Below are 27,360 nucleotides of genomic sequence, written 5' to 3'. Positions count from 1 at the left end.
AGAGCAAACAGAAGCAGTGTCAGCATGTTGAGGGGACCAGACTTGAAAAATTGTGGATCTTTATGTTAAGACAAATGTGGTAGAAATGATAAGACCCCAGTGACATCACAGTCCTCCTTATCTATTAACAAAACAGCAAGAACCACTAACTCCTCCACAGAAGAGCCAGTTTATGACAGGAAATAAAACAGTGACAGTGAGAGGGTGGGGATGTCAGTGTTCCTCTCTCGGTGTCTGTGAAACTGTTACCACTATGAATCAGAGCTCTCACTCCTCCCTGCATGAAATCCAGCAGCGTCCTGATACTGAGTGTGATGTGTGTCTCACACTCTGCTCCTACAGTCTAATGTGGGATGTCAGGAAGACGCACAGCCACTGTGTGATGGGGATCGCTTTTCTGTTCTTTTCTGCAGCTCTGGACCAGCAAGGCTCACAACTTCTACCATGTTTTATGAAATCCCAGCCATTAAAAGCCTCTCTGAGTGATGGATGAGAGGTTGCCATAGCAACACAATATGTCTCTTGGCAGAGTAGCAGGATGCCCTCTCACCTGTAACAGCCTCCTAACCTAACACTCGAGGGATAGTTCAGCTCATGTAAAAATGTTGAGCACACACAGGTGAAGACTCGCACACAGTGCAGTGTTACATAACATAAATAATGTGTACAGCCTCATTCTGACTGCTCTCCAATTCTTGATACTGCACAAATAGGACAGGTGGACTACAATGGATTCAATGCACAGGGACGAATCTGACACTTCCAAACAAACACCAATAAACAGCCTGAGTGAGGAAGCTTTAATGACTTTTTAGTTTAATGTCAGAATTATGGCACAGGATCATTCACATCACAAACCACATCATACCTGACCAAATTTGGTCAGGTTGCACTATGAGAGCAGCTGCCATTATTCTGCCTGGAGAGCTCATCACAGCACTGAGACAGTTATTCACATTAAGAAAATAATCTGCACTGAATCACAGTTACACCGTGGAAATGAGCACTGAGAAAGGCCCAGGCTGCTGAGCTCTGTGGTGCATGATTATAGTGAAAAAGCTGATATGTACAATTAATCAACAGACTTCATTTTCTACTAAGTTATCCAGTTTTCTTCTGTATCCCCCCGCTGCTCGAGGTCAGATCAGACAGTGGTGAAGGTGAAGCGAGTGACATGTTGGTAGTTCTCACCAGGACGCAGGAGACAGTCAGGAAACGCAACCTGAAACGCACGCACGCACGCACACACAGGCAGTGAATGTTGTGAGTTGTAGAACACTTTGCTAAGTTGAGTCATACTAAACCAGGGTTGCTTAACCTTGAGGTCAGAACCGCATGGGGTTGTGGAAGATTTGTCAGGCTGAGATACTGAGAAACCAAAAGGTTATGTAAATGGTGTTGGACACACCGTTGTGATACCATTTTTTTTCCTTTCTGAAACTGATACCTCAGCTTGTGTATTGGCAGATACCAAGTACTGATCCATTACCACTGCTTTACAAACAGCTGTTTACCACTAACCCTGTGTGGATGCAATTTGATTGGTATCATTGCTGTGTGGCATGGCTCAGGTTAAACATGAATGCTATAGAATCTTTCTTTTATCTAATTAAATAAATAAATCTGGGGATAAATAACATTCCTGCACTAGCTGTCCTCACACTAGTTTTTAACACTAGAATTTTACAACCACCTCATTTACTTTGTATGAAAACCAAGGCACTGGTCTCCAGTGACTGGACACACAAGCTTTCTTAATAATCATGAAACCAAATACAACAACACATCTCTCCACACAACAGCTTTGTATGACTTTCTCTTAATCTTCATCTTCATCCTCATCATCATCATCATCATCATCATCATCATCATCAGCATACCTGGTTGACAGCATCAGGCCAATTCTGTGTCTCCAGACAGAAGGAGCTGTGCTTCCCATACCTAGCCCCACCCTTTCCTGCCATGGAGCCATCCAGGAAGTTGGCAGTGTAGAACTGGACTCCTGGTTGGCTAGTAGAAACCTCCAGGACACGCCCACTGGCCGGGTGATACACTCTGAGGTTAAGAAAGAATTTTTTCTGTCAGAATTATTAAAGACTAAGGCATGTGTGTTGTTGTGTGCTGCTGTGTGTGACTGTGTGTGTAAGTGTAAACCTGGCAGCCTGTCTCTCTGTCCAGCTGTCTCCGGGTGATGACAGACAGAAGTTGTGGTCAAACCCCAGACATGGAACTTCCTTCAGCTGAGGGCCAATCAGAACAGGCTTTCTGAGGTCAAAGGGCGTGCCCTCCACTGCTCTGATCTCTCCTGTGGATACATGACTTATTGGTTGGGATCTTTAGGGGGAATTCAGAAGGTGCAGAATTAGATTTCAGAAACAGTGAAAACACTATAACTCCACTCCTATCTCTCCCTCTAGACTGAGAACAAGCAAGTCACAGCATGTTCCATCTTTAAAAACCTCGTCCAGTCTTAACTCTATCCTCACAGAGACATCATGCATTAATCATGCACAGTGTCAACCTCACACCTGCACTGCACACAGGAGAGGACTTGGATTCAAGTGTTTCTGGCAGGTTATTGGTCTACGCTTTTGTTCAGTGGTTATAAATAACAAATGACATTAACTGAACACTAACACCCATATATAACTTGACTAGCTTTTATTCTAAAGGTCATAGGCCCATATTACAAGTCTTATCTTAACAATTAGTCCTCCTTAAAATATTATTTTACCACACACTTTATTCACCTGTGTGCATGATTTTATCAATTGTTTGGATTTCTTCCTACCATATGATAACCGAGCACCGACACAAGTTCCTTTGGATTTTATTATATTTACAGGTGTTTCTAACTCCACACAGATGCTCCATTCCTGTTGAAATCAATGAGGCCCCAGCCTCCTGCTCCCTGTGATGCGACATTTTACCTGCAGTCATTCCCAAGATGCTGCACTGCAGCGATAAAATGATTATTTTTCAAATGCTGTGGCATCATCTGACAAACTCATCATAAATCCACGTTAATGACGTCAGATCTGTGTCTATTCGGCTACAGTGACAGGCACTGAAGCTCCTGCTTAACGTCACCGCCTCACAGCCCTCACTAGCTTGCTCACATCACTGCTTGCAAAAGCTTTGGAGATCTCCATTTTAAGCCTGAACTGACGGTTGAACTGGAAAAAAATACAGATTTACTGTAAATATAACTTAGTGTGGATATCTCACCCTCAAACTCTCCTTCTGTTGTGGATGTAACAGACAGGAAACACAGGGTGGGAGTCAAGTGCTGAGTACAAACCATTAATTTTCACTGTGCATGACAAAGAATTGATTCCATATTTTAAAGTCATGCTCTAATTTGGGGTTTGAGGTGGATTTCCATTGTAACACTGATTCTGTGATATAAATAGACAGTCATTAGCTCCTCTGTCTCCAGGGGAAACCAAAGCTAATTGCAGAGTAATGAGAATGTTTGTCTGACAGAGCATGAAGAAACACACTCCCACCCAAAGTACAAGTGTTCATGCTTCCACACGTCTGTATTAACAGGCATTACAGCGAGCATACACCATAATTAAAGTTCATACTGTACCAAGCCCACAGAGTCATTCACACAAAGTAACTGAGGAGCAGACAGTTACACAGAAAATAAAACTGCAACAAAGACAACAGGAACCAGATACACGGAGGTTAGAAGGGAAGAGCATTCTGCTGTGGAGTTAAAAACATAAAGAAGCATAATGTCTATAAAAACTACTACCTCCTGATTTTTCCCAGTAGGTTTGTACTGCACTGTGTATTTGAAAGAGGGGAAACCAAAAACACATATAATGCCTGTTTTTTGACTGAGCCTCTCAGCATCAGGTAAATCTGTGTATGTCGCAGTATTCTGGAGTTTTAAATCTGGTGTCTGTGGTTACTTTCCCATCAGTTCTGTGGTTGGTGTATTTAACCAGAATCAACTATTACACAAGGCCACAACAAAACAGATGCTGTTATGTTTATAATGTAGAAATGGTCAAATATTATTGATACCATTCTGCACTGTCCCGATTCACTGTGAGCACCACGGAGCACAACACTTTCCACATAAACACAGACTTTAAACTGCAGCTACATGAATCACTCCTCATTGCTGGGTTCTGTCTCATGATGTAAACACTGTACCTGTAGGGATTGATGTGTCATCCACAGGCAGGTAGGACTGAGCACTGATGGACACCTGATGGTCGTAGATATCTGCTGCACCCTGCACACATGCATGAGTATTTCAGTCCTTGTGAGGATGCTCATTATGCATTCCTGCCCTCAGCCTAACCTCCACCATCACAGCTAAACGCCCCAACCCCAACCTAAACCTGATTCTAACCTTAACCCTAAAACCAAGTCCTGTCGTTCACCACCTGGCCACCAGATGTCCTCGGACTTTTCCATCAGTCTCTGTCTCAACTGTCACCTTCCACTCTCACCTGCTGCTCTTTCCCCCAGTCGCCCCCCAAGCTCATCTTTTCCTGCATCACCAAGTGTCAATCCACCGTGATGTCACCCATTGGTTTGTGAGCTGCCCATTTTGAGGCCGCCGTCACCTTCTCGGTTTTTTAAACCAGAAAAAAACATATTTGGATGGGAAGGTGGAGCTGAGGAGGAGTGAGGGGCGGATCTGACCTGCTCTGTACTCTATCCTGACTGTCAGACAGGTCATCGTGTGTGTACAACAACAGCCAGCCAGTTTAAAATGCTGCTTCTGTCATTCAGCTTTATAGCTGCTGTTACAAAGGTCAGAGGGACACTTAAGTTTTATTTTTTGTATTTACAAATGAGGACTGTCATTTTAAATACTGTCACCTGCACACTAGGCAGACAGACATGTGATAGTGTGAGGTCCTGCAGATGAAGGTCTATGACTGAAACCATGGTTTAGCCATAAACTTAGTGCTCACAGTAGCTGGGTTTCCATTGTGAGCTTTAGAAATGTTGATAAAACACAATTGCGAATGGTCTGTGTTTCCACTGAGTGATGTTATGTGAATAAAGCTGTGTTTTCTCCTCTCATGATATCGCTCCAATTACACATGATGACAGATTTCCAGTGGTCTGTCTCTCAGCTGGAACCAGCTTCCTGGAGCCTGATCTGGCAGGCGCCACGACTTGAATGTGAAAAGTATTTCCACTTAAATATTGTGAAATATTGCTGAAAAAACACCTCATGCAAGCATTTAAATTCTTTTTCAAAATTCATGTGTTTTCTTTACTCGTTTTTAAGTTTGCAATTTCAAATTGTACGTTAAGCAGGTGAATGGACACACACCTAGTGTGCAGGGCTTGACTCTTGCAGGACCGACTGAATAATTTTTGTAGTTCTATGGTAATATCAGGCTATAGCTTCACAGATATTAGCTGCTAAAGAATAAATGTTTGTGTTTTTAAAAAAATAAATAAAAAAGACCAGTTCATATTTTAATAGTCTTATCAACACACCTGTGTCTTTATTTCATAAGGCCTTGTTATCAATGTAGCTGACATTTTTAACACCCTCAGTTGAGTTCAGAGCTGATCACCATGGCAACAGGTCACAGGTGAGGATAGCTTATAAAGTTCCTCATACCAACCGAACTGGGACAGGCTGGTTTCCAGTGAGGACTCACTTAGTTGAACTAAGAGACACTCATCAAGCTATATTTCGTGTGTGTTTGTATGTGTATGTGTGTGTGTGTGTGTGTGTGTGTGTGTGTGTGTGTGTGTGTGTGCGTGTGTGTGTGTGTGTGTGTGTGTGTGTGTTTGTGTGTGTTTGTGTGTGTGTGTGTGTGCATGTGCGTGCGTGTGCATGTTGGTTGTTTTGAGTGAATGAATTTTCTTGTTGTGATCTTGTGTTTATGTAATTTGTTCTCAGGTCTCTTGCTGAGTTAACACTCAGTGAGATTTCCTGAATAAAAAAACACTGACTGACTGACTGATGACTGACTTACTGACTGACTGACTGACTGATCTACCTTAACCGACTAAACAAACCTCATCTCTCCCTGTATTCTCTCCTCCAGCCCTCTTCTATATTTCTCTCCCCTCCTGTTTTTCTTCCATCTTTCCTTCAGCAGACACATGACTGACTCACTGGATGAGAGGATCACAGCTGCTCAGGAGCTCTTACCTGTCCAGCCAGGTTGAAGTAGGAGTGGTTGGTCAGGTTGATGGGGGTGGTTTTGGTCGACCTGGCTTGGTATTCAGCAGTTAGTGTTTCCCCCTGAACACACAACTCAGACCTTACTGAACTCACATCTGCAAGCCATTTGTTTATATTCAAAATCAATAAAACATCTGTGTAAATCTTTGTTTTTAAGTTGTTCACCTTTAAGTTTGTGACAAATACTCTAATTTCTCAACATTTACCACCTTTGTCATTTTTCATCGCTGGTTGTTTAGTTTCACCAAAAGTTGTTTGGTTTCTTAATTAAACGTGAAACTGAATCCCCCATGAGCTAAAACTCTGCAGCCAGAAGCAAACCTCAGCTGAGAACAATGTAATGTAAAGTAATGAACCAGGTGTGTTTACCTGTAGGGTGTAGGAGACAGAGACCTGGACCTCTCCAGGATAACCCTGGTCTCCATCTGGACTGGTAAGACTCAGCTGCACACCACCTTCCACCGCTGTAGCGAGCCAGAGCGCCTGCCAAACACATGCACAGTGTTACACAGTATGAGATTCTAATGTGGAAGAAGTCATTTTTACAAGAGATCAATAACTGGTAATGCTAAATACATTTACTACTACATTTACAGGAAGCACACATGCAGCTACATGCTGTGGAGTGATGGTGCAAGAGGAACACCTGCAGATACACAACTATGAGTCATTTCTGTTTTTGTATTAACATGAGGCTTCATCAATAAAAAGCTCTGCTCTTTTTAACCAAAATTCAAAGTGACGGTCGCAGGAATCTCTCACAAACAGTGGATTTTTTTCTAAAAGTACTGTGGCTTTGTAAAGGAATCGGACTACAGATACAGTCCACTATCACTGTTATAACATTAAGAGGAGCTCTGTCTTTGCTGCCGCACCCAGTAATAATTCTTCATTGGTGTCATTTATAAATACAATTGGTGCAATTATGATTTCCAATCAAGTTTACTGTTTAAAATATACTATTATATTTATACTCATGCTTTATATTTGTTCTATTTGACAAGTCGACAGCTCAGTTCACACCTGACATTTAAGTACGTCTCCAGTGACCTTGTGATCTGATCTCACTTCCCTACTCTATATATGAACAAACACATCTCTGTGTTTACATAATCTGACTGTCACAGTCGATGTGTTTGTGAGAGAGAGAAAGAGCGAGAGGGGCACGGAGAGGTTGAGTCCATCAATATACTGCGCACAACTCTACAGGGAAATAAGATTTTACCCATTTGAAATAGAAAACTAGAATTACTGCCTCGCGGCTGTTTGCCTCCATGACTCAGACTAGTTTCAGATCACAACCCTGTTAATCCAGAGTCATAATATTAACCATCTGTGTGATATTTTGTCATAACTGCTGTGTGAAGTCTTGAGTAGTGGCTAAAAAGTGTTTTGAGAGGTCACACTGACCTTGACCTTTGACCTCTGACCACCAAAGTCTAATCAGTTCGTCCTTGAGTCAAGAAGTGAAGAAGTTCTGTCAAGGCGTTACCGAGATATTATGTCCACGAGACTGGGACGTACAGGCTGTCTCTGGCGCGGCGCTGTAAAATACTGTCCCAGCTCAGGACACCAAAAAAAGTCTCTGGAGTTGTTTAATTATTTTGATTATTTTATATTCATCAATTCAATTAACTGTTCAGTTGTATTCTTTATAAATTATATTTAGTTTACATTTAGTTACGGTTGAGGTCAGGGTAAGGGGTCTATCAGTCTGCTGGTCAATCCTCCACTTTGGTCTAGACTGAAATATCTCAACATCTACTGGCTGGATTGGCACACGATCTGGTCTAGTCATTCATGGTCCCCAGATGATGAATCTTTATGATTCTAATGATCCTTTTTTGCTTTAATGCCACCATGAGGTTGACATTTGAAGTGAAACATCTTTTTTCTTTATTTTTTAAAAATTGTGCAACATAAAGTGAGAAACAGAGGAAACAAAAAGACAGAGGATATTGTGACCATAGAACATAACAGACAAAGTGTACATAAAATAAGATTTAGGTAAGTGTGTGTGTGTGTGTGTGTGTGTGTGTGTGTGTGTGTGTGGTAGAATAGTGGGAGTTTATTGTGTATCCTAATAATAGTAATTACAATAACAATGATAGCTCTTATGGGTATCATAGTAATGATAACCTAGACATTACAGTAAAAATTGTAAAAATGACAGCAATGACATAATAATACTGATAACTGTAATATTACTACTACTGTGATTATTACTACTTCTACTACTACTACTACTACTACTACTACTACTACTATTACTACTATTATTATTATGATTATTATTAATAATAATAATCATAATAATAGTAATAGTAATAAGATTGCAATAGAATATAATGTCACGCATATATTCAGGCAATGCAGTAATAATCGTAATGTATGATGATGATAGTATAATATGGTACAACAATATATGATAGTGGAAATCATGATGGTTAATATTATATTAAGTGAAACATCTTGACAGCTGTCCCTCTGAGGATTAAAACGTAGCATTTAGCTCGGCTAGTGCTGCTGTGGCTAAAATGCAGCCTCACAGAGCTGCTAACATGGCTCAACAGAGAAACATTAAATAAATGATATGATGGTTATGATCAAAGCAGATGAAAGGCCAGCAGCATCTGTATGATGCCTGTGTGCTGTGATTTACCACAATAAGAAGCTGTAGGTCAGTGCGATGTTTGTTCCTTTGGGTATGAACAATGTCATTTTAAGACTAGTGGCAACAAGTCAGAGCACAGTGAGAGCACAGCCCAACAGTGGAAATGATTATTGGTAATAAGGAGATAATCTTGTCTGGGTGTTGATCAAACTGTCCTCTCTGGACTGATGCTCATTTCACTTACTCTTCTTTATGTGAGTTGTTTATGTGTTTACACTGGAATGAAAACTAATGAGGGGAAATGAAGGGCACAAACAGGTCCATCTGTTAGGACAGACCGTCATGCCTCAGGCAAACCTGATGAAATAACAGGTTACACTAAAATACTGCAGCAGCTCATGTTATGACTGTATCTACAAAAGCTTGCTTACCTGCAACTGGGAAGTGAAACAAGTACAAAGAGGGAGGAATCTCACTCGGGTTCTACAAAAAGATTTTTACAAACTCCTTCACTGAGTCTTACCTTATTGAAGCCGCGCAGCCCTCCGTGCAGTGCGTTCGGCCCATTGTTGATATCAAGCTGGTACTCTTTTCCCTCCACTGTGAAGCGTCCCCGAGCAATCCTGTTGGCCACGCGGCCCACCACAGCTCCCAGGTACCGCTTATCTGACACATAACCTGACCACACAACACAGGTCACTCCTCCTCACCTCCACCAGTGAAGCCTGGCTCACACTCATGTGCCACTACTGCTCTACCACATTCAGATCACACAGTATTACTATAAAGACTCTGTGGAGCAGAATTTATGAGGTGTTCAATGTTCCTCTGTTCAATTGCTGCCTAAAATGTTTTTGCTCAAACTCAAAACAGCTGAGCTAACACTGTTGTTCTGGTGTGACACAATGCAGCAGTTTAAACTACACCATAAATACACACTTTACCACTTACAGCAAACTGTATTTATGGAACCCAAGAAAGGCCATACTCACAAATATTCTCTTATCCCGTTACCTCTAGACAACAAGATATTATCAGGGGGAAACAATTTTTCAGAAGACCAATAAGACTCAGCTCCCTTCTTTTGTTCCCTCTTTCTCTCTTCTCCCTGGCCCTCTTCTCTGTGGGAGCAACAAGGCTCCTAGCACCAGCCGAGCACAGCTGCAACCTGGAGCTGTCTTTTCTTGGACCTCCTTCCTGGAGCAACAAGGCTCCCAGCACAGGTTAACACCAGGCTCCCACCTGAACCACAAAATAACTACCCTATTATCTCAAGAAAACAAAAATGAGTTTTCTAGTTCTAGTCTAGTTTTTATCTTGAGATAACGACATAAAAAATTATTGGCGAGTATGGCCTTTCTTGGCTTCCTTACATATTTATTAGAATTACTGTAAACTGTGTGTAAAATGTTTAATGGCTGCAGGTTGTGTGTGCTTCTTTAATTCTGATCTATCGGAAAAACCTACACGAACACATCTAAATTATCATTTCAATCATTTAATTTGTCTTTCATATTCCTCCTGAAGTCTCATGCTCATGCAGTTATATTCCCTCCTACCTTCCAGGTTGTCATAGCCCAAGACTATGTCCTCCATCTGACCTCCCTTCCCTCTGCTGCACACAGACCTGAGGATGGCACCCAGGGTGAGGACCTCCACCCGCACCTGGGGGGACTGGAGGACCCACAGGTCCACACTGCCCAGGCCGGACACCTCTCCCCATGGCTGATGGCTCACCTCAGTCATCTTAGACCTTCCAACAACCAAAACAGAACAGAAAGTCACCTTAACATTAAAGTTAGAAGTTCCCTATGACTTACAGTGGCACCAGTGGCTGCTCTCCACACTTTAGTGGATATTCATTGGCAAACATGGCAATTTTCTCCATTTAAAATGAAATCTACAACACAGTAAAGTGAAGGGGTCTGAAGAGTTTATGAGGCCACTGTGCATCCTGAGTCACACTTCCTCCAGCCTCAGTTACTTCTGACCTCAACTAACTTCTGTCACCACTGAGGGCGCAGTGCGACCGGCTGACGGCTGTAAGGCTGTGGGAGGCAGGCATGGATGTATATAATATTAATTATAATACATCCATGGAGGCAGGCCTGTTATACAGACATGGATGTATCTTACAGGCTCGGACGATGTGTTTTCATGTGAACGAACACAGGTACACACACAAAACCGCCAAACGTGTGGACACCACAGTGAACTGGCTGCTAACCACGGAACTGATCACCACCTAAACGTCTCCACAGTAAAATCCGCGACTCAGACTCATCGACAGCTACCAAGAGGTTCACTGCACGTCTCTCACCCCCAGACACCCCACCGACTCCTGAGACTTTGATCTCGACGCGTCTGTAACATCCGACTTCCTATTATGATGACGCGTTGAGTGGGCGGGGCTACACCCTCAGCACAGCCTGACAGCTGATTTTAGAAACGCTGCAGTTCCTACCCCCTGTTCCAGCTCAGAACCTGACAAATGAAGTCTATAAAAATGTTTCATTATTTTATGCATATATATATATATATATATATATATATATATATATATATATATAAATATAAACATATACATTTAATTTCCAAACATGAATTAAATAAGGGTGGAAAAATCATTCTATATTTACTGACCTTAAAGTAGACACATTTAAATATATTGAGAAAAAAAAATACTGGGATCAGTTCATAAAATGTCCACTGTGTACTAAATTTTTTGTGGGGTGTAAACGCTTCCTAATCCCCCAGAATACAGAGGACATGGCTTAATTTTCTGCAATAGAAGTGATGGCCATGTTTAAAAATCAAGCACTTTTCCTCTGTTTCAAATACTGTTTCACTGAAATGTGGCTGAATATACTGAAAAACACAGAACCCCTGGATTTTATTTTTTCCTTGGAATAATCAACACATTGGATGATTGTGTTTTAACAACCACCAAGTAAGAAATCAGTGGTCTCGTCTAGCCACACATAAGTCAGACCTTTCATTCAAAGTGGTTGTCCTTATAAAAACAACAGACAAAGGCACTTTCAAATCTGATCAGAATTTCTTTTTTAAAGATACAAGTATTTTAATCTGTAAATCAAGTTTTGAGAATTACAGAAAATAAACTGCAGACACCATGTGGGGAAGACATTGTTTAACTTTATTCTGCTCTCTCTAGAACGAAACTCTGCCCTCCCTGAAAAATATACAGATTTGTCCACAAATGTTAAATGATATCTAGTTATGTACACAGAATATATATCAATACAGATATTACATGAAACATTACAACAAAGCTGTTTCCTTATGTCCACTGACAGACTTTTCACTTCATACTATCTAGGACACACATGCTCTCCCCTCCCCTGTGATTACTGAACTATAAATGCACCCTGCGGTGCCGAGGGCATGGTCGTACGGGTGTTGTATTACAATTATTGTATATACAAATGTTTAATGGTTGCAGTTCCACGTGTGTATGTGTGAGTGTGTGTGTGTGTGTGTGTGTGGCTTCTTCATATTGTGCTTCTATAGGATTCCTCTGTTAGATGGAAAATAACAGCCCCCCCCAGCCTATTGCTGTTCCACTCATTCCAGTCATCCTTGAACTTATAATGAGGCTGAAAAGCTGTGCTTGATTGTCTGTTCTGGTTAAAAGTTTTGGGGTGTGTTGGACCTCTGACCACGGGTGTGTGCTCTGTGCTCTGCTCCGTCGCACCTGTAGCCACACCCATCTGTTTTACATTTCTGAATGTAACAATACACTAACACACATCATCCCTTTCAGATCAAAATAAAAACATTTTCTGGTCAAAAACATAGTTAGAGTCTGTAGTGATCTGCCTGCTGCAGACCTGACACCGTGGCCTGTTGCTCTTTGCAGAAACCATTTCACCTGCTAATCACTGCAGATCATGACAGGTCACAGTATTTGCAAATAATTAGAAATTAATGCTTCAATCATGATCTCTCCCAGCGTTCTCCTCCACAGACTCCTCTCCTCAGTAATCCTGCAAGTGCAGCACAGCAGCCAGGTCTTCCAGGTTTAATGTAAACATGACCTCGGCTTGGACAGATTCCCGCACATGTGATTTTAGACAGAAGCTATAGTGGGTTCTTTTAATCACAACCATGATGGCAATGCCTTTCTAAACTTAACCGAGTCATTTATGTGCCCAAACCAACCCAAGATGAGGAAATACTAATATGAATGTTTTTGTAACTTGGATTTAGCAGATGCAGACAGACAATGTTTTTTTTGTGCCAGAGATTAACAGTTTAAAATAAAATGGTTTTCACACAGCTTATTTACCACGGTCAGTGAATCTGCACCCATTTTAGATGAGTTCAGTCCGCCGCTGCTCATGGTTAACCTGATCACAGGTTTGCCAAGTTGAATGCATCCAATAATTGCAACGCCACAATTCAAACGTAATATATTGGTTCCTACATTCTGGTGTGATAAAACCTTAATGCTGCATTCATGTCATATCAGCTTCAGCTCAACATCTGAGACATAAATACAACCAGCAGACTGGAATTCCCTAAAGCTCTGACATATATGAATTGTCCCTTAAAGGTACAATATGTAAGTTTTCTCTGCCATCAAATATGGCTGCTTGCAAAGAACTTGAGCCATGGTTGCATTAACAAGAGGTTAAGGTACGCCCTCAGGGCTGTGTTATTTCTTGATCCTCTGATGCTGAACTGAGGGAAGACTGGACGCTACAGTGACTCAGAATTGCAAAGCAGTATTACAAGATGGGACGGGCTAGCTGGTTAGCTTGCTAACTTCAGAGAAAGAGAGGGAGGGACAGGAGAGAAGCAAAACTAGAATTAAAACTAGTGTTGCTTAAAGGAATGAGGTTTGATGCTGAACCTGCAATGTTTCTTCTGGACTCTTAAGTAAACAGCTGTTAATGCTGTACAGCTGTTCAGGATATGTAGCAGTAGCAGAAACATACAAACAGCTTTGGATGCATCATATAATGTCCATTGTTCAATTCAACTAAATTAAACATAATTTTAACTGACACTGTTGCACCATGGATATGGTGCAACAGTGTCAGTTAACTGTTTTCCTATTTCTCACACCACCAATTTGGCATCAACCCAACCATCTTGATCTATCTGATCTTTACCATCTATCACATATAACAATGTTTGCGACATCAGAGCACTTCAGTCTGACATGTACAGATGCAAAGAGCACCTTTAGTTGGAGCTATCAGTTAAGGATTTTGTTCTACATATACTATCTTTAAAATTTGATCTACTCCTGCTAGCACAGTAACATGATACAAACATTCATATAGACATCCCCAACGTATGTACAGTGGCCTACAGTTCTTACAGGAGGACCCTTTGAGATAGACAACATCCAATATACCATGAAGGTTCAGGGACTACATTAGGCCATGTCATGCAGATTTATTGCTTGTTAATGTGGCTCCCTTAATTATTTTGTTTGACTCTACTCTTCAGGACAACAGTGGTGAATACAGACTGCTTGAATGGTTGTTGATTAGCTGTTTATGTTGTAAAGACTCTGGTGATGGACCAGGCTTCAGTCAAAAATACCTCAGTCTTTAAATAAATTTGGCACCACTGATTTGGGAGGATACTGAGAAAGCAAGCCCAAAGCACCGTACCTCCACTTTTATATCAACAATCTCAGCCAGTGATTTTATTTGTACTTAAATTAAAAATCATTCAGAATGTTTTAAGTCAAACAATTTTGCTGCACAATACAGGAACTTTACAAAGTACAAAGTTGTTTTGTGAAAATTTGCTCTGCAGCAGCAGCTGACACCTTAGATTCAGTTATTTAACACAGTCAGGTTTTTCCCCCATGCTTAGATCATGTGACAACAACTGAACAATCTCCATGACAGCAGACCAATGCCATCCACTGCTGAAGGCCATTAGATACAGCTGAAAGCTCCGAGGGAAATACAGTAAGTGGACCATGGAAGTTCAAGTCACTTTTTAGAAAACTTGCTGCCAGGTTCTTTGTTCATATCCTGGGTGCATTTTTAACACATTTTAGTAAATCTCTGAATCTTCTGAGACTCCTGAACTTTACACAATGTACTTGCAGCTGAACCTTGTAGTGGTCGCTGGCTGTTGTGTCAGTCACAGTCTGACAAAATACAATTTCAGTTCACAACCCACAACACCAAACAAAGGAAATGATACAAGCGACTAAAGGAACAGATACCACAACTGAAAGTTTGATAGCTGCTTTGAAGGATTGAACCCGTGCAAACTTCAGTCTATACCAAACTGTTAAGGGGATCTTGCATCCCATAGGTATAAATAATTTTGATCCTCTATCTGTGGTACCAAAAGAAGGTGATGTCAGTCCCTCCACCCACCACTTTGCTCAGAGGAAACTAGATCAGCAGAATGATGCCACAACCAGATCTTAGCTGCCTCTATCACTTTCCTGTTTAGTGCCAGTGTCAAATGTCATTAAAAGGAGAATATGATTGTCATAATTTTCCTTTGAACAACATTCTGTTCCATGAAAAGGTCATTTGAAAAATGAACACTGGATTTTCAGTAACTACTGCCACCATCAACTCAACACTTACTGTACATTTGTATGTGAGAAAATGTCCAAATCTGATGTCAGGTTACTGAACGAAGCACTTTCCTTTAGGCCAACACTCACCAAACACTGCACCTTCAGCCCTCCTTCTGCTGAGGGTACAAAATCTGACAGCATGTTGTCTATTCCTCCTGTGAACATTGCAGCCTCTGGAGGTTGCTACTCGGGGCACAGCGTGTTAGTCATGTGCATACTAAACAAGTGATTGCCACAAAATAGGTGACATTTTTAGAAGCCAATTCAATATTTAGCAAAAACCTGTGCAGTAAAATTATTTGAATTAAAGCATGTAATTGAATAAGCTGGGGAAATCCATTCAGCAGATGAGATCCTTGTTGCTGCAGTGAGCCGGTTTAGCTGGTGTCACTGAGGATGGCCAGTATGGAGCTGGCCTGTGAGGCAAGTTTACTGCTGCTATGATCTGTCAGTTTACTGAGGCTCTCCTTCATATTCACAGAGTTCAACTCCTCCTTCATCACACCTGCAGCAGACAAGGGTGAGAAAGAAGAGGAGATACAACAGTGAGATGGGTTGCAACCAGCAGCAGAAGTATGAATGTAAGTGGTGTGTACATGTGTGTCCACCAGTGTTTTAAAGGACAACAGTCTACACTCAGTGAACACATACTGGAGTTAGCCAGACTGCAGATGAGACCTAAAGCACTGAACTTGACTTCGACTGCCCCTACAGGATCCTCCAACATCTTCTTTAGCATGGGCAGCAGCTCCGCCTCCCCAAACGGATCCTTCATCGACTCTGCAGTGATCACACAAACCCACAGACAAACACATATGAGTGAACATACATGCAAAAATGTACACAATTCCATTCCAGACTTGAATATGTCACATCATCTACGCTAACTGATGCATCAGCTTCCTCATTAGTAGATGGAAGTGGTTAGTCCTGTGTTCCTTGGTGTTGTACACTGACTGCATCTGGCTGCACTTGTAAATCATTTCTAGCTTTATTTAATTGAATCTTGAGAGTGGCCCCAAGGGTCCATGTGTGTATTACTTAATTAGTTCTTGCATTCCCTTGCAGTGTTTTTGTGTTTGTTTGATAGTATACAAGCAAACACCTTGCTTGCTTTGTTGTGTGTAGGTGGTTCTTTGCTTCTGATTCACACATTACAATAACATACAGACATGTGTCAGCATCTATTTTAGGTCTTGGGCCGATAACGAACACTGGTGAGCCTGAGGCGGAGCTGTCCAACCTCTGTGATGCTGACTGCTACTCACACACACGAGCTAATCTTTCTTCCCTTTTAAACATGGGAGTTCAAAGGGGATCAAATGCATGTCAAGTCAGGAACAATACAGCCGTGTGTGTTCCATGTGTGTACACAGAGAAGAGGTCACAGGAGAATCCCTCAGTCATAAACTGTGTGAATGTCTGAGCCAAAATGAGCCACAGCTGAAAACTGTAGCAGCAGTTGTCACCAAGTTCAACACAACAAGGAACCAAATGGAAAGTTAGTTTGAGGTGGACACTGATAGTGTATCTGCAGGTTACACCTAAAAGCAGATCCACCAAATCATTGCAACAATCCACGAATGACAACACAAGCTCTGTATTTCACTGCATTACATTTGTTGCAGAGAGGAGTGATGGCCAGGGCCACATCCTGAGATTCAGCCATGTTTGTCTGTGTGATGAAATACTGTTCAACTATTAACAAACCCAGTGTCTGAACAAGGAAAAAGAAATGAAGTAAAAACACAACACTGCAGCAAATTACAATTATTGATGATATTTCTATGACCTGATGGAAGACCACCATCACAATATAGTTACAAATTCACAATTTAGATTTTCCTGTATCTTTAAACGTATAATAAACATTATGTTACATTATGACATCAGGGCCCATATTTAGCAAACATCTCAGACTGGTGAAATCAGTCCTAATTAGTGCTTAAGGTCCTTTTTCCAGCTCCTCCTTCAGCAGAGCTGCTCTAACCTGTCAGACGCTCCAGGCAGGGCTGACATGTGTACTCCTCAACCTCACTGAGAGTTCACGTTTAGATAAAGTCAAATATTGTAGTGGTGACTCTGAGATGCCTGCTGAATTCTGGCCCAGAACTTTTGACTTTACATAGACTCTGAAATTGCTTTACCAAGGTCAATGGCGGACGCTATCGCCAGTGCAACCAGGGCCTCGTTCTGCATGATGACATGCTCACTTGTTGCCATGGAGATGAGGTGGCGAACCCCATCGGCTTTGGCCACAGCACGAACAACTTCCTGTCAGAGAGAGGATATCAGCCCATCACTGATAGTCAGTGTGTGTGTGTGTGTGTGTGTGTGTGTGTGTGTGTGTGTGTGTGGGTGTGTGTGTGTGTGTGTGCATGCGTATACATAAACATCACATTAAATTCAAACAGACTTAGTGTGACTACCAAGAAGAAACTCTGAGTGTTTGCTCAGACTTGTGTAAACTCTCAGATCAAACTGACTCACAGGGCTGCGGCTGTGTCTGATGAAGGCAGCCAATAGGCGACTGGCTTCTCCTCGGACCCCTGCGTGGTCTTTGGCCTCACACCACTCCATGACCCGAGCCAGCAGCACAGCATCTCTCCCCAGCACTAAGGCTGCCTCCTCTGACACACACAGCACAGCAGAGGGAAGGAAAACCGTTAATGGAGGAGAACAAAATCAGAAACCTTTTTGATTCTCTCCTACACACGCACAAACCCATACACAGTCATTTACAGAGGCTCCCATTAAAACTGACACCTGTTAGACACCTAATGGTGAAATTCACATTTTGGCCTGAACATGCTGCTGCAGCAACTCGAGTCATAGGCAGTCTTAGATTCTTCTACAATATCCTGAATGCCATTAGTTCCATGCATGAATTATTAAACTCACCTTGTCCATCCACCATCATGCGGAGTGTACCCAGCAGTTTGAACTGGACTGGCGGCATGTCAGAGCGCAGCAGGGTCTTTATCCTCTCAGTCACCCCATCCTCCAGCATCCGCACTTTGTTAGTGGCTGAAACACACAGGTGTTGTACTGACGCACGTCCTCAGTGTGAATGCTATGTGTGTTTGTGTTTGCATGTATTGCAAATTGCATATTCAGGACAATTCTACCATCCACACTGGCCCATGTAATATATTTTTGGACATTAGAAACCCATCTGAGTTGTTTCAGTAGAGTTTTGGTAGATGACACGGTGCATGTTGTGAGCTTCTTGGTGTGAACATGTATCACTCTGTCCAGTAACAGTGTTAAACATTTGAGTAATTTGACATTTGATCAGTGGAACTATATCTCCACTGTTTCACTCTGATCAGTACCAGGAATGGCCAGGTTCCTCAGTGCACTCAGCCCGGCATGTTGAACAGACACATCTCCTTCATCGACATGTTGCTCCAGCAAAGTCAGGATGTGAGGAACAACGCCGAGGTCCAGCATCTTCACACAGTTACTGTCTGACAGAGATACAGGAGGCCAGCAAAGATGCTTTCAAAACCTGAATACTGTATTACATGTCAGCACATCACTTCAGAGAGTAGACCAGCAATCCCAGCTCACACAAACTCAATTTAATTTTCCAAGTAATACTGTTTTACTTTAAAATTAGCCTTTAACAAGTTGAACTGTTGGTGTCTAAGGCAACATGTTGATGTTGAAAAGCAGCAGTTCCTCTGATGTCCACTAGGTGCTGGTCTCAAACATGGCTACAGGATCCTGGAGGAACTTGTTCCCAGATTTTTCACATGCACTGTAAGAACCTAGCTATGTGTGACACCATGCAGAGTTATTTGACCCACTATTATGATTAAGATTATTATGTGCATATACCACATTAGCTGCACAACGATACATTTCTCTTACAGTCTGTGACAAATATCTCACCATTCCTGGCGAAGTTGGCGATGGCCAAGGCTCCGGACAGCTGCAGCTGAGTGTTGGAGCTCTGCAGCCAGGACAGGACATCCTGGTAGACCAGTCCTGATCCCTCACCAAAACACTTCTGCATGGACTCATCTGCCACCGACACAATGATAATACATGGTGGGTGATGTGAGGATGATTTGCTGCATATTCTCTGGGTAAACAAACCAGTGATAAAAACAGCCCTGAGACGTCTGCTTCCAGACACACAGAGACATAATGGTCTGTCCTCTGCCTGTGACACACTATCACGCAGAATGGTCACTCTGTCGAGATAAGTCGGGCAGAAAGCAGTGATAATACTATAAACAACCTGTCTGGCTGGTTTGTTATGTCATGTCCAGCCCACACCCTCCGCACTCCTCTACCTCTATCCCTCTCCTCTCTCTCTTTCTTTAGCTGACAGCTGATGAAATTTAGCCCACACTACATTTATGTTGCATTCAGACAGACTGCATGGACGCAGTGATAGAGAACAAGACATGACAGTCAGTGTTATTTGAACTGGGAGGCTGAAAATGAAATGAGTCTATTACATGCACAGAATTTTTTTAATTCCCTAAACCAGACTTGTCACATCACATTCTGCACATTGATTGTGGAGAATTTCTTTGACTTAGAGTAAAGTATGAGAAGGTGAACAAGGTGGAAGATGGATGGAAAGACATGAAAAAGGCAAAAAAAAAACAAAAAAAAAAACACATTCACAAGGACCTGCACTCACCTCCCAAAAGCAGGGACACAATAAGGTTGGAGGCGATCTTGATGCTGCAGAGGTCATGGGGGTCAGAACCTCCCTGCAGACCCCGAATCATCTCTGATAAAGCCTCTGGTACTCCTGACTCTGCAAACTGCAGCTTCAGTGTATCTGGTGGTGCAGGACAACCAGGTCATCTTCCAATAAATATACAACATTATGAAAAAACAGGAGATAAAAACTAATTTCATGTTGGAAAGCACAATCAATTATACCAGTGGATCAGGATTTTGTATTATACTGTTTAAGAGCAAGTTGATGTGAGGAATGTGTTTCTACATTTTGACCACATCAGATTCAGTGAAAAGCTGCCTGCTGTCCAGATTGAATCACTGTTGTTGCTTATGAAGCTAGAGAACAGTTGTCTTTTGTGTGTCTTTGTGATCAATGAGTATTATGAGTTATTGTGCGCTTTTATCCCAGATAATCTGAATTGTGCATTCCTCTATTGCAGAGTGGACAGTGGGGGTGTGTATATCAACTGGAATGTATGTAATCTTACATTGTGACACCAGTTTACATTGTGATACAGCACATTTTATGAAAAATCAATACACAATACATGGATAAAATGACCAGACAGAAATTTGCTGGTGTGATTTACAATATTAACCTCAGTTGCTTTATACAGCCAATGACATTAAAGTGAAGGCGACCTCAGTAAAGAGAGTCGTGAAAATCTCTGATAAAATCTGACTTCATCAGTCCCAACATGAGAGGTTTCCAAATGGATCTCAGTTAAAATATCAAGTCCTGATGAAACCAGAGTTTCCTCCCTCTCCCAGCCTCCTTCCTGAAGCACCCTACAGGGTCTTACCACTCTCGCCCAGTGCGCCCAGGATTTCCAGGATGACATGTCGGCGTTCGGCATCAGGCGCCCGTTTCAGCTGGAACGTCAAAACATCTGCCACATCCAACTCTGCCAGGGCTTCTCTCGCAGAGTCTGCAAACACAGGGGTCTATAACTATGGACAGCGTCGGAGGTAACTAATAATCTTGACTACCAGTGATCATACATCTGAGAGCGCATGACCAACACATAAACAGAACCAAGAATGAAAAGGGCAGAGAGGTAGCTGTGATGTGATTTAATTCACAACCAATAAGGATAAAATTACTATAACAAGTACAATCACTACATAATCACCCATGTCAGCTAGGTTACAGAGGGCCAGCAGGCAAACGTTAACCAGTGGATCGTTCTCTGGATACTCCCTCATTATAGACACCAGTCTGGGGATTACACCGCTCTGGACTAGCTGGTCCTGTTGGTATGCTGGTTGGGAGGTCAGAGAGAGAGAGAGAGAGAGAGACAGGGGAAGTGATGAAGAATATAAAGTAAAATTTATAGTCATGTTTTTTTTTTATGCGAAAAAGAATGATTTCTTCTAGGCCAGTGTTTTATGTCATGGCTTCACTGGTTTATAACTGCATACAATTCATCAAATTTAATTGAGTGATAATAAAAAAATGAAAGCCATATACACCTATTTAAAGATGCAGACTGACTTGCAGTCTGTCACTCTGTGTCACCTTCAACAGAACAGTCTCTGCCTCATCAGCACACTCTTCATCATCAGTAAACCCTTCTGACTGAGCCAGCACCGCCACACCAACTCACAGTTGTCAAAGCAGATGCGTCCAATGGCCCTGCCAGTGTTCAGCAGCATCTCCGGGTTATTGCTTTTCAAATGGGGAACCAGCATCTTCACCAGGCCTGCCTCAATGCATGGCTCCCTGACTGCAGCTACAACACACACAAGAATAAGATTTTACCTCTTGAACTCTGGTATTTCCCTTAAATGCCTCCTCAACTCCCCCTGAACCCCAATGGTACCTGTGAGCACATGCAGCTGTGATGTAGTCTGTTACTACAGCAGCAGATTACATCGGGGGGTGGAAATATAATCAAAAATAGTCATCAATTATCATCATTTCCTTAAAATCAAGTCAAAGATCAGAATATATTTATACAGGTTAATATCACAAATCACAAATTTGCCTACAGGGGCTTTGCAGAGTGTGGAGAACATTCCAGGCCCTCTTCTAGGACAGACAGACAGACAGACATGTCTATCTTCCCAGAATGAGAAGATAGACATGTTTGAAAGTAATGAGAAATTAATAAGAAAAACATATGTAGCATATAGATTTTTTATATGTGTGTCATATCAATTTGCATTGTTAACACACCTGGTTGTAACATGCAATAGCATATAAAAATATATGTGAGGATAATATATCCCTTTAAAGGCGATAGATGGCAACATTCATCTTGATATAGGGACATATTTCCTATATTACATTTCTGTATGGGATATGTACAGAACAGAGCAACACAGTAGATTTACAGTGTATTTAATCACAGTGTATGTAATGACAAATTATTCACTTTTATGAAGAAGCAACTTCCATGTGCCTTCTGTATTTTATCACCATTTCCACTATTTCATCTTGTTTTCTGTTCTCCAAGAACATAACAACTGATAACCAGTGTAGCAGTGTCCTACTGTACCTTCACGGGCCATCTCTGCCACCACCAGAGCCACCTGGCAGCTCAGGCTGCTTTTACTCTGTAAGGCCTGAGCCAGTGTGGGTAGAATCCCACTTCTGGCAACCTCAACTGCAGCATCCTTCTCTGTGGACACACAACGGCAGGATATCATATCACAGCCTGTTCTAGAAATATGTGGAGTTAGCTTTGGCTGATCACAGTGAAGCTCTGCTATGACTCTGTCACAGATGTTTGTGGTGGCCTCCTCACCTTTTCTCTACTGTCAACATCAGACTTTCACTTTCACCCAGTAATACGTGATAGGTCAGCTGTGTCACCCTGACAACCAATTTTCAGTTTGCACACAAAATTCCAGTAATGTAAGGAAACAACCTTCAGACATGTCCCTCCCTCATGAGCTCAGCTGAGGTGCCTTCATGAGCAGAGCAGCCTTACCGTTCTGTATTGCTGTGACATTTCCTGAGCACATTCATCTTCCCCAGAAGACTCTGGGGACCATGAATATTTATTTATAGTAATACATAACCTTCTTCACTTGCAGAGTGAGGAGACTGAGCTGCAGATGACAGTAGGCAAAGCACCATGAAAACCCAGTGAGGAAAAACCATCATGGCCTGTTCAGTCTAACTTGCACATCAGAGCTATGCTGTGTGGGATGGTGCAGGTGTGTCACATGACTTACTCTTTTCCAGCAGAGAAGCCAGCACTGTGTCCAAATGAGGCTTGAGCTCCTCCTCAATCAACTCTGTACTCACACTGATAGCCTTTAGTGCCTCGCTCAGAGAGTCTGTAACACACACAAACACACACACACACACACACACACACACACACACACACACACACACACACACACACACACACACACACACCACCGCCAGACAACAGCAATAAAAGTTAATAATATGTCAGCTACAAAAGTCTCCCCCAACCCCCCCTAAATAAAAATATGAATACTAAATCTTGGATAAATAGACCAAAATATCTAAGAGTAAATCACCATCATTAGCTGTCAGCAGAGTTACAGAGAGAAGTGTCAGGATATTGTTGGCTGTGCTGCACATCTGCATGGATATGATGGGACTTGTCTAGTCAGCTGATTCCCACACAGCTGTGGATCTAAGCTGTGAGCCTGTGATCCATTCTTGTGCAGCACTGCTGGGTCCACTGGGTTTCCACTCTGCTGCTGCTGACTTTAAACCAACACACTGTATTTCATTTCTGTTCTCTGAACTTTTCCCTGGTCTCTTGTGTTTTTTTCAGCAGCATGTGGATTGTAATTGTCTCACTGTCATTTCCATTAGGTCAGAGTAAATGACACCAGCAACTGGTCTTGAATCATGAATCAGTCACTGTGTGCTGAACTGACATACGCAGTTATGATGTTTTATGTTTATGTTTTGTCCACACCAGTATGCAGGATCTGTATCAAAGCCAATCAAGGGATTTACAGAGCCTGATCCATCTTCAGTCCTCTGGTAATAACCAAACAGTGTGCTCTGGGTATGCCATCTGTCAACAACACCATACGGTGCTTCATTAAAATACTTTATAGTTTTTTGTTGATGTGTGGAGATGAAGAGAGTCTGCTTCAATCTTATTCTTCCACACATCCACACTTCTCCAATATCTCTGTGGATACTACATATAACACTACATAGGACAATAACTAAAAACCATTTGTGAGGAAAGTTGTGATACAGGAGCACAAAAACTGGATTGAACCATTAAACCATTTTAATCTAGACTCACTGACTTGTTTGTGCACTGTGTACCTGTAAGTAGTCCAGTATAAAAATACTAAGGATCCACAGGTACTTCAAAGACTCCATGATCAGAGCAAAAAAGGGGATAGCAAAGCTCTATAAGTAATCTGCATACATAACATGTCTGCTTTATTGTTGAATAGCTGACATCTACTGTAATACATTTGCTTAATGTAAATATTTGAGCACAGAGGCCAAGGGAAAACTGTTATATGCTTAATGTTTATACCTGTCATGGTATGTAGAAAGAAAATACAACAGTAGCCTGCATCATGATATCTGAGCCTGTATATTAAAACCATGCAGACTAATCAGTGCAAAGAAGCTTCCTCAATCACTGTACTTTGGAAACAGCCCTCTACAGTCCTCTATCTCTACAATATATGTTGGTCCAGGACAAAAGGTCTCAAAAGCTACTAGCAAGGATATAAATTATAATACTATAAAGTTTGGTATGTATATACAGATACCCCAGGGAATGATGCTGGATAACTGTGCTGACCCTGACCATTCTTCTAGAACTGCTATAGATTCAAGGTTTCATCCTGAGATGAATGAAACATGAGAAACATCTTGAAATGAATGATTTCCATAAAAATGTTATGGTAAATTTATTTAAATACTCATGGGCCCCAGCAAAAGAAACATTATGTTTATTGTGACCCCTGACCTTTCCACCAGCACTCACAGCATCATCACAAACACTTACAGGAAGCACTGTACCCTTTACATCACAAGGCACAAAGTAAATGTGTGGAGGTCGACTACAACTACACTCATCTTTGAGCCCTGCAGTCATGTTTGCCTTGTCATTAAGATGAAGCAGGAGCTTTCCCTGACATTATCCAAGCCTGACCTCAACCACCATTATTTTCCATAAACACTTCTTTTTGTCTGAAATTTAATTTTACCCTATTTTCCATTGGCAGAAACAGGAAATGAGAATAACTGGTGGCTGTAATCTGGGTTTTGTAGCATTGTCCGATACTGACGTTATCATTTGGTGAAAGAACTGAATAAACTGATCACAGTTACTTTGGCCTGGTCCCAGCCGTTCAACCCGAAACATCTTCAGTATTTGTTCCACTGCTGGCAGCTCACACACAAGCTTCAGTAACCACTTACACAAATGAACATACAATACAATGCATTACATACAAATAAATACACGCACACACACACACAGTGAGGAGAGACCTGCAGATGGTAATCACCACAGCTAATCTGTTGTAAGTCGAATGAAAATAGCCTGAGTGGAGGGGGCAGTCTGCAAGGTTGGGATCTAACCCCCACGTCCTTGTGAGTATGTATATTTGTGTGTGTGTGTGTGTGTGTGTGTGTGTGTGTGTGTGTGTGTGTGTGTCTGAGAGAGAGAGAGAGACAGACCATGTTCATGTGTCCATGTGTGTTTGACGAGAGAGCAGATGAGCAATTTACTAATCAGTCCCACAGAGTGCTGTGAGGGAGTCCCCAGGGTGCTTATTACAGTGTCTCAGCTACTCCGCATGTTTCCACATATTCAAAGATAGAGGCCTATGTACTTACAAAAACATACAGATAGGCAGGGGGTTGATCAGCAGCAAGTGCACAATCTAATCCAATACAACAGTCCAGCAATAAATCCCTTTGCTGTGAAGCTTCTTATGTTCAGTGGTGCTTAGACTGTCAGAGAGCTGTTGATTCACCCCTGTGATCATTTTTAAACAAACATACGATTCTTCCTGTGGGGTTCATGCCTCGCAACAGCAGTTAGCAAGATGCAAAGCAGGCGGCAGCGGCAGTAATTTCTGATGAGGCTGGGTTGTTGGGTGGTTGTGTGTCTTCAGCTTGTAATGCGTGACAACCAGAGGCTACAGAATAGCTTCTGTCCCTGCACTTCCGAGCTAAACAGACCACTCTTACTGGCCAGGGAAACAAACAGCTTGATGTTGCTGGGTTGTCTGGACTGAGTGTGAGACTGGGGAGTGGTGCAGCTCCACGCCTTGCACCAAAAAAGATGAAAATATTTTAAATTTGATGCAATGCAATGCAAAAAAAAAAAAAAAACAGAGAAAGGAGCCATTTTTTTTTGGAAACAATGATTTTCCAGGTGTTGTGTATTAGAGACTGACTCTATCTATCTATCTATCTATCTATCTATCTATCTATCTTTTGCTATTGCCCTCATACACACACTGAAATACACACGTGCCCTGGTGTGTGATGCCTAATCACACAATCACACAACCACACTGGATGTTGGATATGAAGCTACTCACCGGCGTCAGTCATGGCTGCTGGTCGGCAGGCTCTCTGTTGGCTGGCTCACTGCCTCTGCCTGCTAGCACTGTGTGTGTGTGTGTGTGTGTGTGTGTGTGTGTGTGTGTGTGCGTGTGTGGCTAGCAAAGGAGCTCCCCTCCCTTTTTAAGGTCAGGTGTACCCCAACTCTGTCTCTCACTCTGCCTGATTCTCTCTACTCCTCACTCTCGCTCCCTCAATCCCATTAGCCATATCTCTCTCTCTCTCTCTCTCTTCCTCCATCCTCCCTGCCCCCACTGCGCCTGCGCTCTCTCTCTTTGCTCATTGGCTCTCTGTTCCCACCTTGTTCTCTCATTCTCTCTCTCTTTCTCAATTCACAAATTCAAATAAGTTTTATTGTTCAGACAAAATTGTATGTCAGAGCAACTACTGTACATAAGAACATGATGAACTGAATATCTGAAATGTTTTTGGGAATATAAATCATTGAATGTGATCCAAATATAAATATATATTTTAGGCAGATTTTTCTCACTCACATTTTTATTAAATTTTAAAACACTGTAAGAAAAAAACAGAACTCTCCATTTTACAGAAAGATTTAATAGAATAATAGTTAGAAAAGACCAGGTATTAACCTCAGAGACAGCTTTTGTTCTGAACTGAATGGAGCACAACAGCTTGAAGTAGCAAAGGACTCAACTATAAGTTCACTGACTAAAACTCACTGAACTCAACTGAAAGAAATGACAAGAAAAGTGATTATT

At 41.9% G+C, this 27,360-nt stretch overlaps 2 protein-coding genes across 3 annotated transcripts; both read right to left on the bottom strand.

Annotated features, from left to right (window-relative positions):
- Positions 1-794: 794 nt before the first annotated feature.
- galm (galactose mutarotase) lies at positions 795-11,240 on the bottom strand. 2 transcript variants are annotated; one of them, XM_071481640.1, is made up of 9 exons: positions 11,116-11,240; positions 10,355-10,548; positions 9,319-9,473; positions 6,551-6,664; positions 6,149-6,241; positions 4,171-4,252; positions 2,155-2,305; positions 1,881-2,055; positions 795-1,222 (listed from the first exon to the last, which is right to left on the bottom strand). In XM_071481640.1, the coding sequence occupies exons 1-9, from the start codon at positions 11,166-11,168 to the stop codon at positions 1,145-1,147; spliced, it is 1,095 nt and encodes a 364-aa protein (XP_071337741.1). In that variant the 5' UTR covers positions 11,169-11,240; the 3' UTR covers positions 795-1,144. The 2 variants fall into 2 exon arrangements, with proteins under 2 accessions (XP_071337741.1, XP_071337742.1); XM_071481641.1 differs by having other exon boundaries at positions 10,355-10,580; positions 10,888-11,145.
- A 691-nt stretch (positions 11,241-11,931) lies between these two features.
- LOC139623407 (rap1 GTPase-GDP dissociation stimulator 1-B) lies at positions 11,932-26,979 on the bottom strand. The gene is made up of 14 exons (XM_071481639.1): positions 26,614-26,979; positions 23,272-23,376; positions 22,590-22,712; positions 21,696-21,821; positions 21,222-21,350; positions 20,892-21,017; positions 20,042-20,185; positions 19,279-19,410; positions 18,717-18,851; positions 18,283-18,408; positions 17,872-18,011; positions 17,529-17,655; positions 16,033-16,161; positions 11,932-15,886 (listed from the first exon to the last, which is right to left on the bottom strand). The coding sequence occupies exons 1-14, from the start codon at positions 26,624-26,626 to the stop codon at positions 15,759-15,761; spliced, it is 1,683 nt and encodes a 560-aa protein (XP_071337740.1). The 5' UTR covers positions 26,627-26,979; the 3' UTR covers positions 11,932-15,758.
- Between the last annotated feature and the right edge of the window lie 381 nt (positions 26,980-27,360).

Source organism: Trachinotus anak, unplaced genomic scaffold (assembly GCF_046630095.1).
Source record: "Trachinotus anak isolate AG129_WGS33_773 ecotype Australia unplaced genomic scaffold, CSIRO_AGI_Tana_v1 ptg000007l, whole genome shotgun sequence".
NCBI classification, from domain to species: Eukaryota; Metazoa; Chordata; class Actinopteri; order Carangiformes; family Carangidae; genus Trachinotus; species Trachinotus anak.
The sequence above is the reverse complement of the archived record's forward strand: the minus strand, read 5'-3'. Positions and strand labels throughout refer to the sequence as shown.

What these genes read in the sequence shown, in the direction of transcription:
- galm (XM_071481640.1), bottom strand. Translation starts at nt 11,168, where the DNA reads ATGTTACAGACGCGTCGAGATCAAAGTCTCAGGAGTCGGTGGGGTGTC. An exon ending in AGTCGGTGGGGTGTCTGGGG is followed by an intron (nt 10,549 to 11,115) that starts GTGAGAGACGTG and finishes GGTTGTTGGAAG; the next exon opens with GTCTAAGATGACTGAGGTGA. An exon ending in GGCTGCGCGGCTTCAATAAG is followed by an intron (nt 6,665 to 9,318) that starts GTAAGACTCAGT and finishes TGTGTTTGGCAG; the next exon opens with GCGCTCTGGCTCGCTACAGC.
- LOC139623407 (XM_071481639.1), bottom strand. An exon ending in CTGTAACCTAGCTGACATGG is followed by an intron (nt 21,018 to 21,221) that starts GTGATTATGTAG and finishes CTGTGTTTGCAG; the next exon opens with ACTCTGCGAGAGAAGCCCTG. An exon ending in CATGATGGTGGATGGACAAG is followed by an intron (nt 18,012 to 18,282) that starts GTGAGTTTAATA and finishes TGTGTGTGTCAG; the next exon opens with AGGAGGCAGCCTTAGTGCTG.